Genomic DNA, 19194 nt, shown 5'->3' on the forward strand with positions numbered 1-19194 from the left:
CATTTTAAATAAAGTGCTGTTTAAGCCATATCCAGTTTTTAAATCACTGTGATTACTTAAGAGTAGAGATGTGCAGGCTCGTATAGGTTTGAATTTTCCCGCCAAGTTTGGATTTTTCCCGGCAAAAATCGGGTCTCAGAAAGAGGCAAAACGTCATCTTTCATGGACAAACATCATCTTCCATGGACTTTTGTCCAGGAATGATGATGTTTGTCCATGAAAGATGATAATTTGCCTCTTTCTGAGACCCGACTTTTTGGCGGGAAAAATCAGAACTTGGCGGGAAAATTTGAACCTATCCGAGCCTGCACATCTCTTCTTAAGAGCAAGATGCAAAATCGGAAAATAAAACATACAAACTCAAAAATATAGCTCAGTCTTTTGCATCTGCTTTGGCAGGCCACAGTAAGCACCTCTTTTGGAGTATTCCTAAATATAGTGTTATTTATAAGAGGGAAAGATGATTGTGCTAACAGAAGGTGATCAGTATGAGGTATATTTAAAAAGTGTTGAAGAGCGTTATACACATTGATAAAGAGCGCCATCTCTGCTTTTGTCTATTTAACAGAGGGTTAATGCTGGAGAAATCAGATATTTCTCTGCCATTACCATACTTACCACAGCTAAAGACTGTCCCCATAGACCTCTATGGGGATGGTGACTAATGCTGGGCATACACTATGCAATTGTCTGTCAGATATCTGTCCAATCTGGCAAACCATTCTGTATCACTGCGATATGTAGCGATACAGATTGTAACATTAATCTCCCAGATAAGCTTTGAATATATATGTGATATCTGGTATATGTTTACTTATTGCATAAGCTCCTCATGTTCTTTCTTCTTCAAAAATTACAGCTCAACTTTTTTCATTGGCATTATACATGTTGCTCTATGAGTTTTGATATATTTTCTGTAATGCACTGAAACATAGGTAATTACTTATTGAATTTACATGCGTTTGCTACATGTGCACTAGGTATCATGCAGTAAACACAGTCAACACTTAATGAAATAATGGAGTTAATTCTTTAGTCAGGTTTCCTGCATTTCCTATGCGAAGAAACACATGGAAACTGCATAGCAATGTATGGAACCTAGAGATTGAGCAATGCTTCCTTCCTATACGTGTTCGGCATTATAATCACTGTTCGTTATAACAGGGTTTTGCCTTCAACTCTTTTCCACTCTTATGCACAGGGAAAACATAAATAACATAGAATAAGGCACAATGTTTGCATTCAAGCATTCAGTTCCATAGCCAACACCTGAGTATAATTCAAATAATACTTTGCTGCTAGACCTTTGCTTATATGTGTGAGATGCACTTATCCCTCCCAGTCAGAGGCATCATTGGGGCAATAGGTGCTAACAATGATCACAGCAGTCCATGTACTGCCATAATATTAGTTTGTTTATCGCTATTGCAGAATCACACCTCAGTAGACTTCTAGATCCTGGACAACCTAGTTAGGTACTTAACACATACTGTACAAATAAATGTTGTTCCTTAAAATAAGTTACTGACATGTAATAATAAAAATATTAATCTGAGGCTCACATGCACATTTGTAAAAAAAAATAGTTGGTCATCTTCTTTACATTTCCTTCTTTAGGGGTTGGTCGGTTGGCTCTGTATGACTTGATTTTACAGGCTGAAGTCTTTTTTGCTGGGGGAGAATAAGGAGCAGCAGCAAAGGGAGAATGTGTAAGAAGAAGCTCAAAGATCTGCAACAATGTAAGCGAAAGTGTTATTTGTGCTGATTAGATCACTCATTTATATTCTCTAAGTTTAATAAATGAGCCACTGAATTTCTAAACTTTATATATCACATCTTAACTAACATGTAACTACTTTTAAAGGGCATTTATTTCAAGTGGGTAAGGCATATGTAAAGCATTTTAGTGGTATGGGGAGTAATTATTCTATTTAAGGACAGTGTTTGAATAGTCTGGGATTCATTATGTTCTCAAAGTACAGACAGCTCTACATCACATACAGTATACCATAATTATACAGATGACTGTTCTATATTGAAGAGTGTTCATACAGCTGTGACTTCATACATCTAAGCTCAATACGCCATGCAGTGCAACTTGCCTAGCATGAGTGAGCAACCAGGTCCCGTGCTACTCTTTTTTCAACAAAAAGTTGAAATATGACTAGGAGGCACCAGCAGACTGTGCTGATTCATTTGATGTGTGACACTTGTATATCTGAGTGCACCTAAGTTTTTATGGGCTCAATTCAATTCAACATGTCTTTTCATTCCAAGGTATATAAGGGCTCAAGTCAATTCAACACGAATTGAATAGCGCCGGGAAGGAGCTCCCAGAGGTATTGTAATTCAGCACGCTTTTATATCGAAGAATGCTCGCTCTCACACCTTAAACATGGTGTATAGTCATGAGAACCGGCATTCTCCAACTTAAGTGCCTGGTGCGAGGCTGTTTCCGCCGCACTAAGGGCAGAAAACAGCATCACGTCAGCAGTTTTGGCGGAAGGGGTGCGAGAAGAAATCCTTCAGTCTGACTTTTTTTTACAGCTCCGGGAGCTTCTTCCCGGCACTATTCAGTTTGCATTGAAATGACTTGAGCCCTTATATACCTTGGAATGAAAAAAGCTGCGGCTGCTACATTGTAGAACATATACAGATTCAGAGTCATGAGCTTCTCCACAGCAACCCGTTTCATGAATAGAATGAAGCAGTGAAAAGCCCTGTTTTCAGTTAAACAGGGCTTTTCACTACTTCATGAATAGGCCCCGTTATCTCTTTCCACTTTATCTCTCTCCAAGCATTGATACTTCTCCTCCATAATCTTTATCACTCTCCAGCTTTATATGGATGCCACCATTTAGTACATTCTCTATTTTCAGATTCTGTTCATCGTAAGTATTATAGATTTCAATAATCAGTCTCCAACACCTCCCCTTTACCTGTATAGTTGCAGCGATGGTCCAAGTTCTAGCAGTATGAATGGTGCCACAGTGTAGCTCATTGCTATCTGTGTACAAGCCCAAGTGGTCACGCTATACACTGATTTACTCCATAATGTATGCTGGAACCATGGACGTACTGTTTGCCTCACCTAATTAAAAGTATAGAAAACAATTAGCACTGTAGGCAAAACATCCATAAAATATATTTCTTGTCCCATTACTTTGATTTCATGTAACCTATATTGTACAGAATATTCGTTCAGCTTAATGTATGGAAGATACAAATAGGACTTGAATCACATCACCCTGGAGTCTCCGCATTGTTTCCACTGCGCCCCTAGGCCAAAATGTTTTTATTGAGATATTCAGTAAAAGTATTAAAGTAAATTGTGCTCATCTGTCATCCTTAAGTTCAGTTATGTGGTGGTTGCGCTTCTGTTTGTCCACATATTTTATTAATGGCAACCAATAGCAATGGCTTTTCCTATCACATTGACCATAAATAATTTATTTTGGTCCTGGCCCACCAACCCATGGCACCCCTGCAAGTACCCTGTGGCACCCAGTTTGGGAATAACTGCATTAAGATCGTAAGATACCCCACCTCCACTTCCCTATATGACAGCTTCCTCGCACCTGTGAATAACTTGATTAGGGAGAGCTGTTGTAGAGGAGGCTAGATAAAGTGAAATCGGACCAAGCTGTAAGCATGCATGTGTGTATATATGGAGAAGTGTGTCTGGGGCTGGATACACATGCATGAACCTGGGAGCAAATTGCATGCATTCAGAGTGCGTACACGTGTGCCTGGAGACAGAGGGCCTGATTCCAAGATTCACACAATGATGATATTTACGCAGATCGAGCGATTTTCAGCCATTGCACATGTATGAATGCCACAGTGCGCACATGCAACAATTGTATTCTGATTCCGCTCGTACAGAGGATGCACTCGCAAAGTGAGTGATAGTTAATCAACATTTGGGGGAGGTGGGAGTGGCTGGAAAAACTCAGGCGTGTCTGACTGTTAAATTAGCCTTTGCGATCTCCTTCATAGCATGATAGCTTTTAGCGTGTCAGGAGAGCCGCAGTGTTTGAGGCAGGTCAGACTTGACTTACAAGCTGTGTGACTGCCCGATCTGCGCCGATGTTACAGATGTTTACGCTGTTGCACATTGTCAGATTGATATGAGAATGCAGCAGTGGTCGTCCCTATGCCCGAGTAAGCTTTTGGAGACAGCATATTTTCGCTATTGTGGTCCGTAAGTGATCGCAGCTGCGATTGCATTAGAGTAAATCTTGGAATTAGGCCCAGAGTGCGTTTATGCGTGTCTGTGGGCAGAGTGTGTGTGCATATAACTACAAATTAGGTGACTTACCCTGCGAGCTGCAAGTGTGATAGGCACAGCAGTGAGAAAGGTCAGGTAATACCCTGGATTTACACCATGCCAGGCCGCTGAGAGCAGGAAAGTAGAAAGCAGTGGGTAAAATGGACTTCGATCATAACAAACCCTGCATAAGAAAGTAGTGTAAGTCCGGTATAAGTATAGTAATCATAATCCAAGATATGGCTTAAAGAGATGCACCTTTGATCTAGTACAGTGGTTGTCAACTCCAGTCCTAAATGTGCACAGGTGAGTTCATCCATTTTACTGGGTCGGTGATTATCCCACCTGTTTGCACAGATAGAAATCCTGAACACATGACCAGTTGGGGGTACTTGTGGACTGGAGTTGAGAACCACTGATTTAGTGATACCTACACAACAGTTTCGCATCCCTACCATCATTTATTAATTTCTCTCTGTGAATAATCAATAGTTGTGGAAAGTGGAATAATCGATACTTAGCTAAATTAGACCAATTCAATGTGCACAAATATGGTTTATAGGAGGGGCGTGGCTTGGCTCTGGTCGGAGCAGGTAGCTGGTTGCATGAGCTCCTGCTAAATATCCGTGTTTTATCCTGTTCCCCTGACAGTACTGGGCTGAAACTTGAACCACAGGTGCATTACATATCACTGCACCTCCGGTGGTAGTTTTGTCCCCCTGCGTGCCTGCTAATTATACTTACTGGCTCCGACGCTGAAGACAGTATCCTGGCCTAGCTGAGGTCCCGGCAGTGTCTCTCTTTGTGCTATTCCCGGCACTCCTGTGCAGTCCGGTCCGCGGCGGACCTCACTGTCTGGTGTTTGATGTGTGCGTTTCGAAAGGTCGTGGCTGCATGTGGATGCTCTGGCTCCTTTACTGATGTACCAAGCTGTCAGTCTGTCCTGCGGTCATTTTAGGTGAGGAGGCTGTTTACAGTCCCTGACCTGCTTCTTTAAGGTTGCTGCATCCTGGGTACATGTGGAGGGGCAGTTTCTCTGCAAGATTGCCCACACTGTAATCCTTGGTCGTATAATTCTTGTTTGGGCCCCACCCCAGCCTCCATTACACAGCTCCTATACCCAGTCCTTGCTGATTTCTGCTATTATCACACCTGTAAAAAAAACAAACACGGAGGCCTCTCTACAACAGATCCTGCAAGCTATCAATGCCTCTGCTCAGAGACTTATCAGCAAAGTTGGGGATTTACAAATGAATATTCTTGCTTCCTGCTGAATCCCTTGGCAACCCCGGGAGGAGACTGAGATGTCTGAATCTCCATTTTTATTTATCCTGCAGTTCACACTCCATTTGAGGAAAATCAGTTCATGTATTTCTCCTTCCATATGACTGTGGTTCTCTCTGCATTGGCCAAATTCAGATGTTTAGCCCTGTGGGGTCTGCCGTGGTTCCAGGACTTACTGCTGTTATATTTTATGTACTTCCCTGTCGGTTTTCGGACATGCTGGAACAGGACTGCTCATTATGGTGGATTTTCACAGTGGGCCTAAGCTTGGCCGGACTGATTTGCATCAATCTATTAGTTTGCCTTACCAGTTGTTATATGCAAGTTGTTAGTAAGATATGACCTGCCATAGTATATTTGAAGATTCTTCTGTAATTGCCTAGTACTTTATAGTATTCTTATATAGATATCCTTTTTATCACATATTTGTATGTCATTTAATATAATTTGTGATTATTATATTTTATTTGGTTATATGTTTGTTATATGAGACTCCTGTTATATCTAGATATTCTGTTTTATATATACTGTACACTGGTGGCCAAAATTGCGGACACATTTTGAAATTTGAATGTTTATCAACTTCGAATGCTTATAAAAACTGTTTCACTTCACACAGTGCAATGATTCATATATCAAATGAAAGGAAATGTAATGCTGAATTCAACACAATAAACAGAGGTCAAATATTTGCATTACAAGGGAAGTTATGCCATGAAAACTACACTTAGTGTGAAAATCCCTGTGTACTTATGATGTTACTGTCCTATCAGTATTTCGTTGGGTATCCTTTATTTTTCAAGACCGCAGCACAGCGATGTGATCCAGGATTGTGGTGTTAAGTGAAAATGGTCTTTCTTATGCAGCAATTGAGAGAGAAATTGGTGGGAATGTGACAACATCAGGAGTACGAAAGTTTTGTTTACGCTATCAGGAAACACAATCTATACAAAACAAAGAAGGAAAAGGCCGGAAAAACAGCTGTTGATGATAGGAGAATAAAACAAATTTGCGTCAGGGACAGATGGATGTCATCTGCGGCCATTAGCAGTAAACTCAGTGCAACTGGTGTGTTTGTCAGTGCAAGAACGGAACGGAGAAGACTAACGGAGGTTGGCCTAAAAGGTAGGATTCCCCGAAAAAAGCCATTGCTGAATAAAAAGCAGCGGCAGAAACGAATACAGTGGGCAAAATAACACATTGTATGGACAGAAGGTCAGTGGAAACAAGTTGTATGGAGTGATGAAACTAAGATATCGATATTTATTAGTGATGGGAGAAAATGTGTGAGACGTCGCATCGGAGAAGAGGTACATCCAGATTTTATTCAAGCGACAACAAAGAATCCTACAAGTGTTATGATCTGGGCATGTATGACAGCAGATGCTGTAGGCCGCCTTTATGTCATAGATGGCACACTGAACAGCAGAAACTACATTGACACCATCCTACAACCAAAACTTCTACCTTCTATCAGGGATCTTTTTCCAGATAATGCCCCATTTTTTTTCCAGCAGGATTCAGCTCCCTGCCACACTGCATGGACATGCAAACAGTGGTTCACGGAGAATGACATACAGGTGCTGGGATGGCCAGGAAACAGGCCAGACCTGAACACCATAGAACATTTGTGGTTCTGTTTGAAAAAACTGGTACATCTGAGGCGTCCATCCAATATAAGACAATTAATTGAGGCTATAATTGTCTCATGGCGCCACATAAAAAAGAAAGAAGAGCTCCAAACATTGGTTGGCTCAATGACACATAGCTGTGCTTCTGTCTTGAAAAATAAAGGATACCCAACGAAATACTGATAGGACAGTAACATCATAAGTACACAGGGATTTTCACCCTAAGTGTTGATTTCACTACATAACTTCCCTTGTAATGCAAATATTTGACCTCTGTTTATTGTGTTGAATTCGGCATTAAATTTCCTTTCATTTGATATATGAATCATTGCACTGCATGAAGTGTAACAGTTTTTATAAGCATTCCAAGTTGAAAAACATTCAAATTTCAAAAAGTGTCTGCAATTTTGGCCACCACTGTATTTTGCTGTAGCTATTTTTAAGCTTCTGTCTATTTTATGGGATCACCCTGCTTTCCTGGTAAAGGTAGTTTCTCTGTCAAAGCACCTTAGATATACGTAATCTGTTTGTTTTTTAGCCTATTACATTTCAGTATTTCTGTATATATTTCTAGTCATTTTACGGAAGTGCGGGAAAGTAGTTTATGGGAGGAGACGGCTGCCTGCATCGTCCTGGATATGGCCATTTTTGTATTTTTGCCCCAGTCAGTTATCTGAATATCTTTCCTTTCAATCTGGGGGAGGGAGGGGGGGACTGTTAGTAGTAGGTTAGTTTAGTTTGGGGGGAGGGAAATGTGGGATCCAGGTATACCTGAGTTGGGGATAGGCTACACAGGCTGGGGGGTTATAGGGTAGGTTTGTTTTGGGTGTATTTTGGATTTGTTTAGTTATTATTTTTATTATTTTTGCGGATGTGGTCAGTCTTATGGTGGGACATTTATATAGGATCTCCTTGTTTTTTTTTTTTATGTACCTCCTGTGCTTGTTGTTTTTGGTTTCCAGCTCCTGCTTCGGGAACCAAATACATGTATGTGTACCCTAAATAATATGACTGTACCTTATACTTTGCTTTGTCTGTATGTATATGTCACAAAATTTACTTTTCATACTTGCTGCACTTGCTTTTATTAATATTACTATATTTTATTGGGTTTATTTTCAAAACTTTAAATAAAAAGTAATTGATTTAAAAACAAATATGGTTTATAGGTGTAATAGAGAAGAAATAAAAAGCTCTGGTATACACCAAAGTCCGTGGCCAAACTGCATATGTACAGTCATTTGGCAGTCAGACTGAATGTACAGATCACACTTAGGGCCTATTTCACAGTTGCATACATTCACCTCTGAATAATCTGCAATTCCGATTACACACCCTTGGATCACTCAACCTACGTATGAATGCCCCAGTTGCCAACCAGTTTCACACACTTAGCTGCAATTGATACAGCTGAAATGTGTACGATCTGAATAGCCTATAGTTACTAAAAATTGTGTATGCTCAACTACAGAGAATGCGCAGTTTTTTTAAAAAAAAATCAAAAGATCTGTCCACAAAATGGACTTGCGCGCAAGTCTGATCAGACCCTTAGGGTCCGATTCAGAAATGGATGGTGGTTGCCCATCTGCGACTTTATGCAAATGCCGCTACAAACTCCTTTCCTTGTGTACATCCGTGCGGCTGAATGATAAGGTCTGCGGTGCCCACTTTCTGCATCTGTACACGCAGTGCGCCCAGTTCCCAGTCCCGTTACCGTTTCCCCTATTTGGCCAAGATGATGGCAGCTGCACTGAAGGGGTTAACCCTCGTGCCGCGGCGCCATCTTTAAATGGACAAATCGGCACTAGGCGCCACTTTCAAACCAAATGCAGGTCGCAGGCACTGTGTAATGTACACTGCAGCGAGATGATGGTTAAAGTCCCAACGCCGAAAGAATTCAGCAATGTGACAGCACCTGAGTCAATGTATTCTGTTGGTTTGTGTGATGGGGATTGTATACAAAGAGCCAGCTCCCAGTGCTGATATGGGAACAAGTGCACCGCAGGCTGGATCAAGTCCAGCGGCTGCTGTGGTAAATGTAATGAAGTGTAAATGAACAGCCGTAATGTTAGCAAAGCCCAGCGCTGAGAACTGGGTAAAGTCCATAATACCTAAATAAATATATATATATATATATATATATATATATATATATATATAAATAATTATGAAATTATTAAAAATGCAGTTCAAAGACAAAGTTTTGCAGAAGTGAAATGAATAATCCTTTTTAGGCTTAAGGTTCCAGGCTTGAACTTGCTGACCCAAATGTTCAATTTTTTTGAGAACCACTGTTCAATGTACAAATGATATGTCTTAACAGGATGCGGTCAGAATGCCGACACCTGGGATTCTGGCAGTCAGAGTGCCAGCATCCCCACTGCCATAATCCCGAAGGTAAGGGTTAGGGGTTAGGCACAAGGGTTAGGCTGCAGAGGGGGGGGAAGGGGGGGTTAGGTTTAGGCTGCAGAGAGGAAGGGTTAGGTTTAGGCACTATGGGGGGGGTGTTACGTTTAGGCACTGGGAAGGGAGAGTTGGGGGTTAGGTTAGGACTACTTAGCTGGGGGCATCTGCAGTCTAACCTGGTCAAGATGCCGGCGTCGGGATTCTGACCGCCTGCATCCTGAGCGGCCGGCATCCCATACCCAACCCGTCTTAACAATATCCAATAAAATGTCTGAGCTTGTCTGCTAAATCTTTCAGGGCTCTATAATTTACACCCTCACACCAAAAACACTCAAAAAAATCAGGCCAATAGCCAACATTAATAGAATTATATGCATTTTATTAAAACCAATAATTTCGCAGAATAGACATAAATATTGCTTACACAATGTTCTAAAGCGCTGTTAAGGTCCACACATGAGGGTAATCATCCCAATCTCCCGTACCCCTTATGTTGGGGGTGTGGGTTTGTAATAGTGTGCCTATCAGCTCTTTCAACCCTACGCGTTTTGTCTCATTACGAGACTTCCTCAGGGGTATATCTTAGAAAGTTGAGTAAGTGCACCACATAAAGGTTTATAGATATATCAGAAATGTGGTCCACCACTTATAAAATAATAAAGAAGTATCAAATGGCATCCAACTGATTCGATGCATGCCTCCTGTATCCATCTGTCTATAGCTGTGAGTGTGACTCACAGCTATAGACAGATGGATACAGGAGGCTGCTGCTTCACTGACAGACCCACGACACTCCCATAACACGCCTAATAAGCAGACCATTTTTGTCTGCATTTCTAGCCACCTCCCAGTCTCCGGCCAGGAACACTGATCACTTTTCCACAATATTTCTGATACTGTGCTTCTCGGTCTCAACAGCGCCTTTGTGCGTACACTCTGTGTAACGGATGCGTAGGAGTTTTAGGAATTTTCATGCAACTACGTGTGGCTCTGAATCAGGCCCCTGATGTGGTCAGCAGATGACTAAACAACCAGGCCAAAAATAGTCATTTTTAGAATGGAATATCAGAATTCCTGATTATTTTCAATTGTATCAGTCGGGGACACAGATTTGAAGTCAGTTATGTGGCTTTAGTGGTCAGGGGCGGGATGCAGTAACACTTACCGTCTAACACCGCCGGACATCGCATTGGTACTGATCGCATATGCACTAACATACGCGATCAGTAAAGCAAAGGACAGCTCTTCCGATAAGAGCTGTCCTTTGCGATCTCTGCTGCACAGTGGACTTCCGGGTTTATGACCCGGGAGTCCATCTGCGCATGCGCAGAGTGACGTGACGGCCGCGGGGCATGCTGGGAGGGATCCGATTGGATCCCTCCTAGCAGCGAGATGCGGTAGAAGCCCATAGGTTCTCCGGTGCGTTCTTTCTTTTAAGAATGTTCCAAACAGTTGACATGGCCACACCTAATGTTTTTGCTATCTCTCTGATGGGTTTGTTTTGATTTTTCAGCCTAATGATGGCTTGCTTCACTGATAGTGACAGCTCTTTGGATCTCATATTGAGAGTCGACAGCAACTGATTCCAAATGCAAATGTCACACCTAGAATCAACTCCAGACCTTTTACCTGCTTAATTGATAATGAAATAACAAGGGAATAGCCCACACCTGTCCATGAAATAGCTTTTGAGTTGATAGTCCCATTACTTTTGGCCCCTTAAAAAGTGGGAGGCACATATAGAAACCGTTGTAATTCCTACACCGTTCACCTGATTTGGATGTAATTACCCTCAAATTAAATCTGAAAGTCTGCAGTTAAAGCACATCTTGTTTGTTTTTCATTTCAAAGCCATTGTGGTGGTGAATAGAGTCCAAAATATGAAAACTCTGTCAATGTCCCAATATTTATGCACCCGACTGTATGTTTTTGCTGCGTATCTTTTACTGGACCTTCTCCGTAGAGAGATTCCAGGGAGGCTGGCAAGATCCGCAGACTCCTGAATTAGCTTCACATCCGTCCTGCGACGAAGGCCAGGAACAGAAAAAATTATTCAACAGCTAACCTGAGTCTCTGGTTTTGCCTCTTTTTATCTCTACAGTCAAGTGCAGGAATTGGCTGGCTTCTGAATTCTAGCATGTCAATGAGTCCTGTCCTGAGCAGCATGGGGCTACATGCTGTGGTCATGTACTACATGCCTCTGTACTGCCTTACATGACATTCTCGGGGAAAGGGGAAAGATTTAAGAGTGGTAAAAACACATATTCACAGTACAAGGAAACAAGGGCACTGCTCCATTTAGATCCTTAGACCATACCTAGTAACAAACTTTACAACATCATTACATATGTTATTACGTTGGCCGAACAGTACCCCGCGCTCTTTACTGTGTAAGTGGCCCATAAGGGATCATGAATAGGCCTCAAAAAGATTTGGAGCAGAATAAGAGGAAGATACCACATGATCTCCAGAGATAGGTGAACTACAACTACTCTGGAATAGAGTATACAGATGGACTTATATTGTAAAATTGATACTTAACTCTTTTAGCCACACTGCTGTCTGTATGTTCCAGTTATCAATAAACATCTTGAAGCTGGTAGCGGTCTAAAAGAAACAAAATAGAGACATTTGCAAAATACAATAATGAGATCTACACAAGTATGCCTAGTTTTACTTCTATGTTGTGTTCCGAATATCTAATGTCATATCATAAGTGAGGACCACAGCTACTGTTATTGATATGATCTATTGGTGGTACCTGGGTGATTACAATTACAATAGGTGTTAGCGGGTGTAAAATGGAGGTTAGTCCACATAGAAGGTTCTTAACCAAGCTTGCAGGTTTATTGCTAATAGCGGTAACACACAGGGTTAAACAGCGTTAACAGCGGTAATGCAGGAATACAGCTGTGATCACTACTGATGCTAGTGGCAGCAGTAGTACAGGCAATAGTTGTCTCACCTGACGAGCTAAGTACTGTCCGTGTGCAGTACTGTGGCACTCTAACACAATGGCGTGTGCCAGGTCGCACATGCGCAGTAACGTCATCCCACCAGGGTCACTGCTACAGAGCGGTGGAGACAGCACAGGAGCGTACTCCCCTCTAACATAGGTAATATAATACATTTGTAAAGAAGGTTACTGTAACCTTGGAAAATACAAGAATAACATTTATATTTCATGCACCATTTTTCCAGTATAACATATGTAATTTTTTTACACTCATTACCTGTTCGGATTTGCAAAAATTAATTTCCCAGATCTAATAGGCGTTGTAGCAATTTATCATAGATTTCCTTCATTTAATAGACTTCAATAAGACAACACAAGTTAAGCATATTAGTATATGTGAGCAGGGACAGGGCCGTAACTAGTGTGGTGCAGGGGATTTCTACTATGTGGCATAATGTGTATGGAGCATTACTACTGTGGTTATAATGTGTAAGGTTAATTACTACTGTGTGGCATAATGTGTATGGAGCATTACTACTGTGGTCATAATGTGTAGGGTCAATTACTACTGAGTGTGCATAATGTGAAAGGGGCATTACTACTGTGTGGCCTACTACCATGTATAAAGGACACTACTATGTAGTGTAATGTGAATATGGGGCACTAGTGTGTGGCATAATGTAAACTGGGGGTACTATAGTGTGGCCCCACGAGACCACGTCCCATTTTGGGGGCAAGCACCTACGGTGTGCCTGTCCCTGTTTACAATATCGGAGGGGGCACCAATGCTCTTTCTGACACAGGGCTCCAAATGTCTAGTTACAGCTCTGAGCAGGGATGCCAAGGAAGGGAAGTGGGGGGTGGATACAAAGCCTGGGCCCTTGCCTGCTTGTAACCCTGTCTGTGACACATACCAAATGGGAGAAATGTCTCAATTTCCCGTGGCTTTGGTCATTCACCCTAAAGATGGGCACAGCATTGATTTCTCCTCTGTACAGCCCCGTAGGCATACTTCATAACATTATTCCCATGGCAAATCTGGAAAAAGTGTGCGTGTGACATGCTCATGCAAACAAAAAAGGCATGGCTACATAATGTAGAAGTTTGGCTAATGCTTTTCGAAATGCCAGGATGTCCCAACCACACTCTAAAACTAGTCATAACGTTGACATATAGAACGTCGACAGTCAAAATGTAGATTTGTGACATGTCAACATACACAATACTGACATGGTCATAATGTCAACACTGTGCATGTTTTTTAATAAAAATTCTAGATTGCTCATTTGCATGATTTTTACAACTAATACAGCTGCTACATGTTTTCTGATTGCCTCATTGATTGACATTTGTATTGGTCTATTAATTATAATAAACATATAATTATTTTTAATTTTATATTTCCTGCGTTGGTTTGAGTGACCCTTAATTGTGTTTAACAGATTCTGCAGCTGCTCTATTTTTCAACACTGTGCATGTTGTCAGTACAATTTAGTGTTAGGTTTATGGTAGAGTTAGGGCTTAAATAGTGGGATGGGAAACGATATGTCACATATGTCCATGTTGACATTCAGAACATGAACATTCTGAATGTCGACATAAAATACCACACCCCCAAAAAGACCTCAGCACTGTACATGTACCAGTACATAAGGACCTCCCAACATTCCTGGAGTAGAAAAAGACACAACCAATGGCGCTCAAGACAAACACACAAATATAATACTAATACGTCCCACATGTAAAAGACTATTCACTCTCTCAAATGTTAACGATGGACGTCAGAGCCGTAACTAGACTTTTTGGTGCCCTGTGCCAGAATGAGCATTGGCGCCCCCTTCTTTTTTCAAAGGGACATAATGCACCCAAAAAAGGGCCGTGGCTTCACGGGAAAGGGTCAGGGAAGAGATAGGGGAGGCCAGGAGGTGCTGGAGATGAAATAAGAGGAAGCTACAAGTGAGAATGAGAATAAACAGAAATTTGACAGGCCCAAACAGCGCCCCCTGACCTGTGGTGCTCTGTGCGATGGCACCGGCCACACTACCCTAGCTACGGCCCTGATGGGCGTACCCCAAACTCACAGCATGTCCATAAAGAAAACTCCTATAAAAGTATCTTTTTAAGGTAACTTTGATGGCATACCCGAACTCACACTCAGTTTCAAGGGGTTGATCCCATAAAGGTATCTTTCAAGATGGTTTAGATTGTTGTGCCCCAGGTTATATTGGATATGTTGCTGTTCTCCCCAAATAAATATTCTCATTTGGCCCTGAGTGTGAGTTCGGGTACGCCATCAAAGCTAGCTTAAAAAGATACCATTTATTGGAGTTTTCTTTATCCACACACTGTGAGTTTGGGGTACGCTTATTGTTAACATTTAAGAGAGTGAAAAGTCTTTTACATGTGTTCTCCAGACTAGGCTATTAAAGATTATTTGATTGATTGAAGAATTTTTCCCCGTCATTTATAGACTAACCTAAGAGCCATCATATGAACATATAACACCTGTTTCTATGCTTTTTATTTTTCATATCCGCTCAGCAAATAACACTTAAGGACTTCCTAGAGAAAAATAAAAAAAGGACACATGCTGTTTACCTAACATCAGGACGTCTCTCCATATCCAACAACATCAAGGGACGTATTAGTATTATATTTGTGTGTTTGTCTTGAGCGCCGTTGGTTGTGTCTTTTCCTACTCTTTGTTTATTTGCTGTATTTGTTGAATTGCGGTGATATTCATATTGGAAAATTTACTAAACCTATGCAGCTGGTGTGCCAATGAGATAATCCTCCTCCTTTCCTACTCCCAACATTTCTGACTGCCAGGATAGTAACCTAAAATATGGACTTTACCGCCTAATGAAGGGTCTTCAACCTTGGCCCTCCAGCTGCTGTGGAACTACACATCCCAGCATGCACTTCCATAGTTTTAGCATGCTGTTATATCAAAAAGGTGGCAGTGCATGCTGGGATGTGTAGTTCCACAGCAGCTGGAGGGCCAAGGTTGATGACCCCTGGAATGGGACAGTTGGGAGGTATATGGTATGTAAGTCACTCACCTCGATTCCTATTATATTCAGGTTGGACAGCAGGTCCCATCTCTCCACTCCATCTTCAGAGATTCCATTAAACCCAAAGCCAGCTGCATTATTTATGACGTCCGCTAAACACAAATGAGTAAACATTCCATACAGATTGTTTAATAGCCTAGAATACTTGATCGATCAGAACAAAAATAAAGACATTCTATATTTAAATGCAGTATATTTGTTTATACTGTATGTTACCCAGTATGCTGTAGTGTACTTCAGTTACTTTAATATTTGCTCTTCAATAGAAGTCACCTCCAGCTAGGGATAGATGTACAAAGGCTGAATTGAAAAATGCAGTATTCCTGGACAGAGGAAATATAGTGATTGAAGTCTTGCACGTGGAGTTTGTATATTCTCCACATGCTTGCGTGGGTTTCCTCCAGTTCCCTCTCATAATCCAAAAATATACTGGTAGGTTAATTGGCTCCCGACAAAAAATTACCCTAGTCTGTATGTGTGTGTGTACATGTGGTAGGGAATATAGAGCCTGATTCAGCACGGATCACAATTGCGATCGCAGCTGCGTAATCGCACGCAATGCAGCTGCGAAAATATGCTAATGTCTGCCACAGCTCAGCCAGCATAGAGACTCCCACTGCTGCTTTCTCACATCTGTACTACCTCGCAGTCCTGCGTATATATCGGTAACATCGAGGCACATTGGCCCATCATGTACGATTACAGCAGGTCTGACCCGTCGCAGAAATTGTAAGTCTCGTCACACGCAGAGGGCTCTCAAGCTACGTATGCAATCGCAGTGGCTAATTTATGTATGTCCATGCAACGGCATTCAGTCAGGCACGCCTGCGTTTCTCCAACCACTCCCCCATTACCACCCCCAAACGCTCACGGCCTGTCACTCACTCTGCAATAGATTCCTATCTGCACAAGTGATAAGAAAGGGATGGGGTAAATAGGACATGCTCTACTTTTTCCTGCTTCTATATGGTAAACAGCAACAATCCACTGCATCAACTGCCGCAGCTCTCCATTAGGGATGTGCGCCAGACCATTTTTGCTGGATTTGGTTTTGATTCGTCGTTCGGCTGTGGATTTGGATTTGCCAAACCTGCCGTGACTGGCTTTGGATTTGGATTTTTTTTTACAAAAATTTACAAAAAAATCACATAAGTTGGGCTTTTTTTTTGTTCCTAGAGTATTATTAACCCCAATAACATTATTTTCCAGTTATTTATAGTCAATTTAGACCACCTCACAGCTCACAATATTGTTTTCACGATTATTGGCCAAAGGCTGCAGTTAGCTGGCTGGTTACTAAACGACAGACACCGCAGTTTAAAGCACATCTATGAAACATTGCCACTCACTGTCACTCACTACTGTGTCACAGTAGTTATGGACACACAGAGGGCTAAGGCCCAAGGAGTCACGGTGCTTGTATACACAGATGGCTATTGCCCTAGGAGTCACGGTGCTTGTATACACAGATGGCAATTGCCCAAGGAGTCACGGTGCTTATACACACAGAGGGCTATTGCCCAAGGAGTAACGGTGCTTATACACACTGAGGGCTATTGCCCAAGGAGTCACGGTGCTTATAGCCTTATACACACAGAGGGCTACTGCCCAAGGAGTCACGGTGCTTATACATACAGAAGGCTATTGCTCAACTGAGTCAGGGTGCTTATACATACAGAGGGCTATTGCTCAAGGAGTCAGGGTGCTTATACACACAGAGGGCTAGTGCTCAACTGAGTCAGGGTGCTTGTATAGACAGTGGGGTACAGCACCAAAAAATACGTTTTTCTTTCTCTTTTTAAACTTATAGCTTTCTTGAAAGTTTTCTTTACTTTTTTTAAACTTTTTTTTTTTGTACACACAGCCACTTGAAAGTCTCGACACTTTAATCAGCAGAGTATAGCGCAGCATACATCAGTGTGCAGTGTGCCCCCTATACGCAGTCACTTTGCCAGCACAGCCACTTGTGAATGTGCCTACACACTACGTGATGTGCTCACAATGCGATATCATGAGCAATTTCCCTTGAACTCTACCCAGCACACCAGGACACGATGTGCAGCAAAGCTGCACAATGTGTCACAAGATCTATTGTGCACGATCTAAAGATTTGTTGATCTTTAGATTGTGCAGGATAGCAGACAGAAGCTTGCACGGATCAGGGATATCCGTGATGCATGCATCTGTCTGTAAAAAAATAAACACAGATGCATGGACGGGATCAGTGAGACCCGTCCGTGCTGCTGTGTTTAAAAAATAAAAACCTGTGTAAACCCCCCCCCCCCAAAAGAAAACGGCGTGACCCCCTCCCCAAAAGCGCAACCAGCCCCGGGCTTTAGTGACCCAGTGCTGGTTGTGCAAAATACGGGGGACAAACGACGTAGGGGTCCCCCGTATTTAAGCACAATCAGCACCGGGTTTTATTAAGTAAAAAATATTTTAAATGAGCAGCCAAGTCTAACTGCTCCCATTTTTATATTTTTTATTTTTATATAGCAGCAATGACAAGGCACAATACAACATACAGGAAAACATATTTTTTTCCTGATTTATGTCAGCCCTACATGCAATAAAATAAATGAAAATTTACAGTTTAAACTTTATATTAGAGATGTGTATTAATCCCCATGTTTTGGTTTTGGCAAAACCTCCCTCACTTGTTATGGTTTTGGCAAAACCATCCTCAAGTATTTTAGTTCTATTCGGCTTTGGATTTCTTTAAAATTGAAAAAAAAAAAAAACTAAAATCATGTAATTTGAACCTGCTTACATGCAATCCAAAACCCGAGATTTGTTGTTTAAATCCGTGTTCCAAACTTACAGCTGACCCGTGCTGGGACTCGGTTCTACTCCGAACCCCAATGTTCGGGTGTGTTCAGTTTTCAGGAAGACCGAACAGCACATCTCTACTTTATATCTATTCACAAATAAGGCCACATGAATTTATTTATGTTCATAGCTCTATAAAGGATATTTACATAGATAGTATTTATTTTCTAAAAGGGGACAAAATACTTTTATGAAAATGTTGGAACAGATCTAGAGTACTTAGTAAGTACTAGGCGTAGTAAAGGTATAAAACCACATACATTGATAAAACCTTTGGGACACAGGTAGTGCAACTGTCAACATTTATTATTTACTGCCTATCCTTATCAAAGTATGACAATCCTACAAGCAGACGCCAGAGCCTGTTAAGGGTGCCAGCCGGTCCGCAAATTAGTAATCCCTTGCATTCCCTTGCTGGTGTTAACAAGACTGCCAGGGACCATTCCCTGGTAAATCATTGCAGTAGTGAAGGGCAGGGCCAGCTCGAGGGCCGAAATGGGGCAGAGCAATCAGCAGCCTCCCTGGTGTACCTAAACAAGAAATAATATATAACACCCGCGCTCCAATGAATCAGGAGTGCAGCTCAAGAAATTGTGACCTACACCCGTCACCAAATAAGCATGAAAAGAAAATATACACTTTAGCGCTCCTCCTCTGAAGTAAATAATCCCAATTTATTAATTAAAAAACAGTTAAAAAAAGTCCAAAATGATCTCTTCAAAAATTCTTCAGATGTAATATTCT

At 41.6% G+C, this 19194-nt stretch overlaps 1 protein-coding gene across 2 annotated transcripts in view; it reads right to left on the minus strand.

The window, feature by feature from the left end:
* Positions 1 to 300: 300 nt before the first annotated feature.
* The window catches only part of LOC148473159 (membrane-bound glycerophospholipid O-acyltransferase 2-like), a 53777-nt gene continuing 34883 nt past the window's right edge, over positions 301 to 19194 (minus strand). For both annotated transcript variants that reach the window (XM_088459962.1, XM_088459963.1), the window contains 5 exons: positions 15610 to 15713; positions 12134 to 12198; positions 4322 to 4454; positions 2940 to 3091; positions 301 to 1729 (listed from right to left, as the gene is read on the minus strand). In XM_088459962.1, the coding sequence (XP_088316088.1) occupies positions 1600 to 1729; positions 2940 to 3091; positions 4322 to 4454; positions 12134 to 12198; positions 15610 to 15713 (584 nt within the window). In that variant the 3' untranslated portion in view covers positions 301 to 1599. The remainder of the gene's footprint in view (positions 1730 to 2939; positions 3092 to 4321; positions 4455 to 12133; positions 12199 to 15609; positions 15714 to 19194) is intronic.

Source organism: Taudactylus pleione, unplaced genomic scaffold, assembly GCF_031769625.1.
Source record: "Taudactylus pleione unplaced genomic scaffold, aTauple2 ptg000959l, whole genome shotgun sequence".
NCBI lineage: Eukaryota > Metazoa > Chordata > Amphibia > Anura > Myobatrachidae > Taudactylus > Taudactylus pleione.